Below are 5,550 nucleotides of genomic sequence, written 5' to 3'. Positions count from 1 at the left end.
GAAATTCATTGCATGCACAACCCCGGAAGTCACCGCACGCCACTGGTATATATATATATGTGTGTATGAATAGAAACATTATTATTTCTAAATCCCTCGAAGAGAGAGATTCAGTAACTACTTTAAAGTAAAGACTATTTGCCAACTTAATGTGGCAGTCCTGGATGGGACGAATGTTACTGTTGTTTAGCCCCAGGAAATGGTATTTCCGGCTGGCTATATGACACAGTATCTGTGTCCTTGTATTTTCAAACAGGGGTGCTCAGCACCCCATCCAGCATAATAGATGATGATGACAATGATGATGATTTCTGTATTGACCACAAAGGGTTTACATTAAGATAAACATTATGGATGGCCACAACTCTGGTTGATTAGAACTAAACTGAAATTAAACAATAACAACAACTACAAAGAAAGACTGTATTTGGTGAGAAACAAAATAGTGGTAATTGATTGGTTGAAGCGATTAAATATTTAAGGTGTTTTAAATGGTGTGAGGAAGAAGTTAGACAACAATGTTAACTTACTGGCAATTAAGGTGAGAAGGCGTATCACTAGAACTGCAAGCCACCATCTAAATGCATTAGAATCATCTGGATCATCTTCGTAAGAGTCGGGGCTTGATAAGCCCATCCACAAGGGCCAGTATGCAAACAGCAAAGGATAAAAAAATATGGAGAGGATGCCATCGGAAATCAGATAGTAGGTAGCCATTCGACTTCCAGAACACGTGATTAAAAACACCACACCTGTTAAGAGATAAATATTTTATTTGGTTTAAGTAGAAGATTATGTTTACTTACAAACTGGTGTTTAATTAATGGCTCTAGGGACTAATGTTATCAAACTCTGGAGAAATAGTTGACAAGTTGAATGACAGTGGAATTTGAACCATGAATCACCAAATTAAAAACTCTTTCAGACATTTTTTTGCAAAACAGAAATAAGTTGAATGTGAAGTTGACTCGATAAGGTGAACAATGGATTTAATAAATAATGTATGGAGTCTATTGGTCAATGTTGACCATCCTTCTGCACATGTATTGTAGGCCTAACAAAGGAAAAGACTAATAGCTAACCATACATATAGCTTTCCATACCACCAATGTTTACCCAAGGGAAATCTCCACAGTCTTAGCCTATACAGCTTGGCACCTGTGTTGTTGAGAGCATTGTTGTTATTAGAACACCTGGGCAGACACCGCAAGGGTGTCTTGCTCTAACCACTAACACTTCGGTCGCTTCACCACTATGAATTGGTATTTGATATTATCAACCCTAGAAAGAATGAAAGACACAGTTGATGTTGGTGAGATTTGAACTCAGAGTGCAGAAAGTCAAAACTAATGATACGAAGTAATTTATCCAACTCTCTAATGACTCTGCCAGTCTATTGTTTTTTTTTAGCATCTAATAATGGCTGATTAAACCAGTGCAAGGAACCAGTTAAATTCACTGTAAATATAAAATGAATTTAATTAGCATACTGTGTTATGAAATGGCTGTTCTACAATCAAATATTAATATGGCACAATGGATTATGGAATTCTCTTCTGTGTGAGAGACCATGAATCTACACATGTCTAAAAAAGAAATAATATGCAAAAAATAAACCCGTTACCTATAGAGACCATAAATACACCAACGCACCATATTCCAAACACAAAACTCATTGGATCAATGACACAATCTGCAAGAAAGAATAAAAAAAGGAAGAAATCATAAGAATTTCATCAAACACAGACATGGCTGTTGGTATGGTAATAAGTTTGCATCTCAACCACATGGTTCCAGGTTCAGTCCCACTGCATGGTACTTTGGGCAAGTGTTTTCTACTATAGCCTTGGACAAAACCTTGCAAGTGGTTTTGGTGGATGGAAACTGAAAGAAGTCTTTTGTAACCAAGTACAACCTGTTGCATGGTCAGCAACTAAACTGGTAACCACATGATGAAGGAACTCAGTCAACAGCCATGCATTGTAGTCATGAGGAGATGGTGCTCACCAGTCATTGTGAAGATGGTCCATCTAAGAGAAGGAAACCTCTGAAATAAAAAGAGCTTTTTCTGTGATGACTTGCAACCAGCTGATACTATTTTACACAGAAAGAATTGTGACATGAAGAGGCCATAGTTTCATCTACAGACAGCTGATAGCAATAAAATAACGAAGATTATTCTTTAACCCTTTTTGATACCAACTTGTCCCAGACCAACCCTGGTTTAATGATACAAACTCCCTGTTTTAAAATTATCTAAATGAAAAACTTAAATTAAAATTTCATTTTCCCTGAAATTACTAGCCTGGAGCCAAAATTTGAAATGAATATATATATATATATATATATATATGTATATATAGGTGCAGAAATGGCTATGTGGTAAGAAGCTTGCTTCCCAACCACATGGTTCTGGGTTCAGTCTTACTGTGTGGCACCTTTGGGAAGTGTCTTCTGCCATAGCCTTGTGCTAACCAAAGCCTTGCAAGTGGATTTGGTAGACGGAAACTGGAAGAAGCCCATCATATATATAGATGTATGTATGCGTGTGCATGTCCATGTTTGTCCCCCTACCATCCCTTGACGACCGATGTTGGTGTGTTTACATCCCTGTAACTTAGTGATTCAGCAAAAGAGACCGATAGAATAAGTACTAGGCTTAAGGCGGTGCCCCAGCATGGCTGCAGTCAAATGACTGAAACATGTAAAAGAATAAAAGAATATGTGTGTGTGTGTGTTGTATCTTGACAACTGGTGTTGGTTTGTTTTCATCCTGTAACATAAGAGACTGATAGAATAAAGTACCAAGCTTTTAAAAAAAAAGTCCTACAGATGATTCCTTTGACTAAAACCCTTCAAGGCAGTGCCCCAGCATGACCACAGTCCAATGATAGAAACAAGTAAAAGATGAAAAATAAAACAAGAACAGGTGGAGGTGGAAATAAATGGTGGAGAACTTAATTGAATTCTTTGTTGTTACAAGGAACTCCAGGCACCATTTTCTTTTTCTTTCTGAGTCTAGATTTTCTTGCTGTTAACCTTGTTTCGCAAATTTAATGGATAATATTATGGGTATGATGACTATTGGAATGTCTAATTTATTTCTCTTAGTCTGTTTTCGACAGTCCTGAAGTTATAATCTTGAAGTTTGCCTCATGTTTATAATAATGAGTGATTATCTTGGAAGGTGGTAAATATTTACGTCTTTTATTGTGAGCCAGCTAGACGAAAATAGACAGAAATCTTGTTCTGCCTAATTATATCTAAAGAAGGAAAAAAAAAAAAGCCAATAAAATTATGTCGAACAGGGAGGAAGTTTATAGCCAAATCTTGACAAAAACCGAAAGGAAGAAAATTTTTGAAGAGAAATGAAAATAAAAAAAATACAAGCAAATGAATTATTTTTTGCAAATCAAAAAGGGAAATTTGACTGCTATTTCTAACAGGTTAAGTGACTGTTTGGAGGCTACTTTGTCAGTTGTGATAAGGGAGATCAAGATTTGATTTAGTAATAACGAATACAAGCAGGTTTAGTTGGTTAACATGCAATTTAACATAAAAAAGTGAAAGTAAACTGTTTAAAAAATATGAAAGTAAATCATTTAAAAATATGAAAGTAAACTGCGACAGAAATTGTAAGTGATGACAGTCTCTTACTCACATGTACACTAGCTGAATCATTATTGGTAGCGTCAAATGGTTCTTCCTCAAAAATAGAATTGGCTTGTATATTTCAAGTGACTCCACAGGAATGCCACCATTTCCAATCAGTTCGTAGCTCATTAACTGTGAAGAATTATTGCAATGCTCATATATAGCTGTGTTGGCTATAATGCATCAACATGCAAGCCACCAAATTGCCTTCCCAAAAGTGTTCATTGCTGGGTATAGCACGTTGGAATAGTGTACCTCGGCTGCTATTTGCGAAATACTTCAAATATATCAATAGAGTATGCTATAGATGTAAATGCCTGTGGACGTAGCATTGTTCTTTGTGTCATATTTATGAAATTTTGGCACGTCACAATCATCACTGCTAGTTTTTATCACAATTTACTTTCATATTTTTTAGGACAATTTACTTTCACCTTTTTTTACAATGCTAAACTGCATGCTAACCTGTTTAGTTCAGTATTATAATGGTGGAACAACACTATTCTGTAAGGTTGCCTTCTTTTGTTAAGCATCAACACAAACTTTCATAAACTTGTATTTCTATGGAGAATTGCAGATATTGATCTACCGTATAATACCTTAAAGACACACACATCAAACGCACACACACACACACACACACACACACACACACACAAACAGAACACATGCACACACACACAAAGTAAATGCACACACACACAATACACAGACAAAACATACAAAAACTGTGCACATGTACACACAACACACATACACACACACAACACACATATATACACACAAAATAGATGCACACACAGAAAATACATGCATACGCACAGATGCACTGATGCATAAAACATGTACAGATACGTGCACATACACACACACACACAAAACATGCTCAGACACGTGCACACACACACACACACACACAAAACACACAAACACACACACACACAAAACATACACAACATACTCAGACACACAAAACACACACATAACATAAACACATACTATCACACACAAATACACAGAAAACATACACATACATGAAACAAACAAACCCAAAACACACATGCACAAAACACACACACACACAGAACCGACACATACACAAAACACATATACACATGAAACAAACACCCAAAACATATACACATATACACACACAAAACACACAACAACAAGAACAAGAAAGATATAAAATGACGGTAGAAGGAAACATCTTTGTGTAAAAGAAAGAGAAAATGAAGATTCTTGAAAATCTCACTTTGGCAATAACGTTTCCCTAGAAACGATACGAAACTTCTACGGAACGATTGGAAGTCTTCGGATACGGAGTAACATCGAGCGAGTTCTTCTTGGAAACTCTGTGGATGTGTTACGTCATCGTTCTCTGGATCCTTCTCTTCAATCTTTGTGAGATGTAGAATGAATGACGTCATCGGCTTGTGGGGCCTGCACCGCCTTTCAAATCATCCGGCGTGGTTTCTCTGGAAAATAAAGTTATTTACAGATTTATAAAAGTTGTTTTGAATTTAGGGAAAAAAAAAAAAAAAAAAATTACGATACTGATCATTATAGGTGTGGCTGTGTGGTAAGAAGGTTGCTTCCCAACCACATGGTTCTGGGTTCAGTCCCACTGTGTGGCACCTTGGGCAAGTGTCTTCCACTATAGCCTCAGACCAAACAAAGATGAGAGAAGCATTTATGATCGTTTCAATTTACTGGTTTAAGTAAATCTATTCACATTCTGAACAGATTTGCTTAAACCAGTAAATTGAAACTATCGTAAATGCTACTCTCATCTCTGCTTCTTCCTCCTTTGTTATCTATTTAATTAAAGACATACCAGCGAAAACCATGAGTTTCCCATTGTTATTATATCCATTTTCTTCCCCTACATATATA

The 5,550-nt window shown here is 36.4% G+C and overlaps 1 protein-coding gene across 3 annotated transcripts in view; it reads right to left on the bottom strand.

The window, feature by feature from the left end:
• The window catches only part of LOC106873718 (uncharacterized), a 53,655-nt gene that overhangs the window by 3,469 nt on the left and 44,636 nt on the right, over window positions 1-5,550 (bottom strand). For all 3 annotated transcript variants that reach the window (XM_052972186.1, XM_052972185.1, XM_014921194.2), the window contains exons 2-4: window positions 4,910-5,132; window positions 1,625-1,693; window positions 531-752 (exon numbers count right to left, since the gene is read on the bottom strand). In XM_052972186.1, the coding sequence (XP_052828146.1) occupies window positions 531-752; window positions 1,625-1,693; window positions 4,910-5,084 (466 nt within the window). In that variant the 5' untranslated portion in view covers window positions 5,085-5,132. The remainder of the gene's footprint in view (window positions 1-530; window positions 753-1,624; window positions 1,694-4,909; window positions 5,133-5,550) is intronic.

The sequence above is a fragment of the Octopus bimaculoides genome, chromosome 12 (genome assembly GCF_001194135.2).
Source record: "Octopus bimaculoides isolate UCB-OBI-ISO-001 chromosome 12, ASM119413v2, whole genome shotgun sequence".
Lineage (NCBI taxonomy): Eukaryota > Metazoa > Mollusca > Cephalopoda > Octopoda > Octopodidae > Octopus > Octopus bimaculoides.
This window is presented reverse-complemented; position numbering and strand designations above follow the sequence as displayed.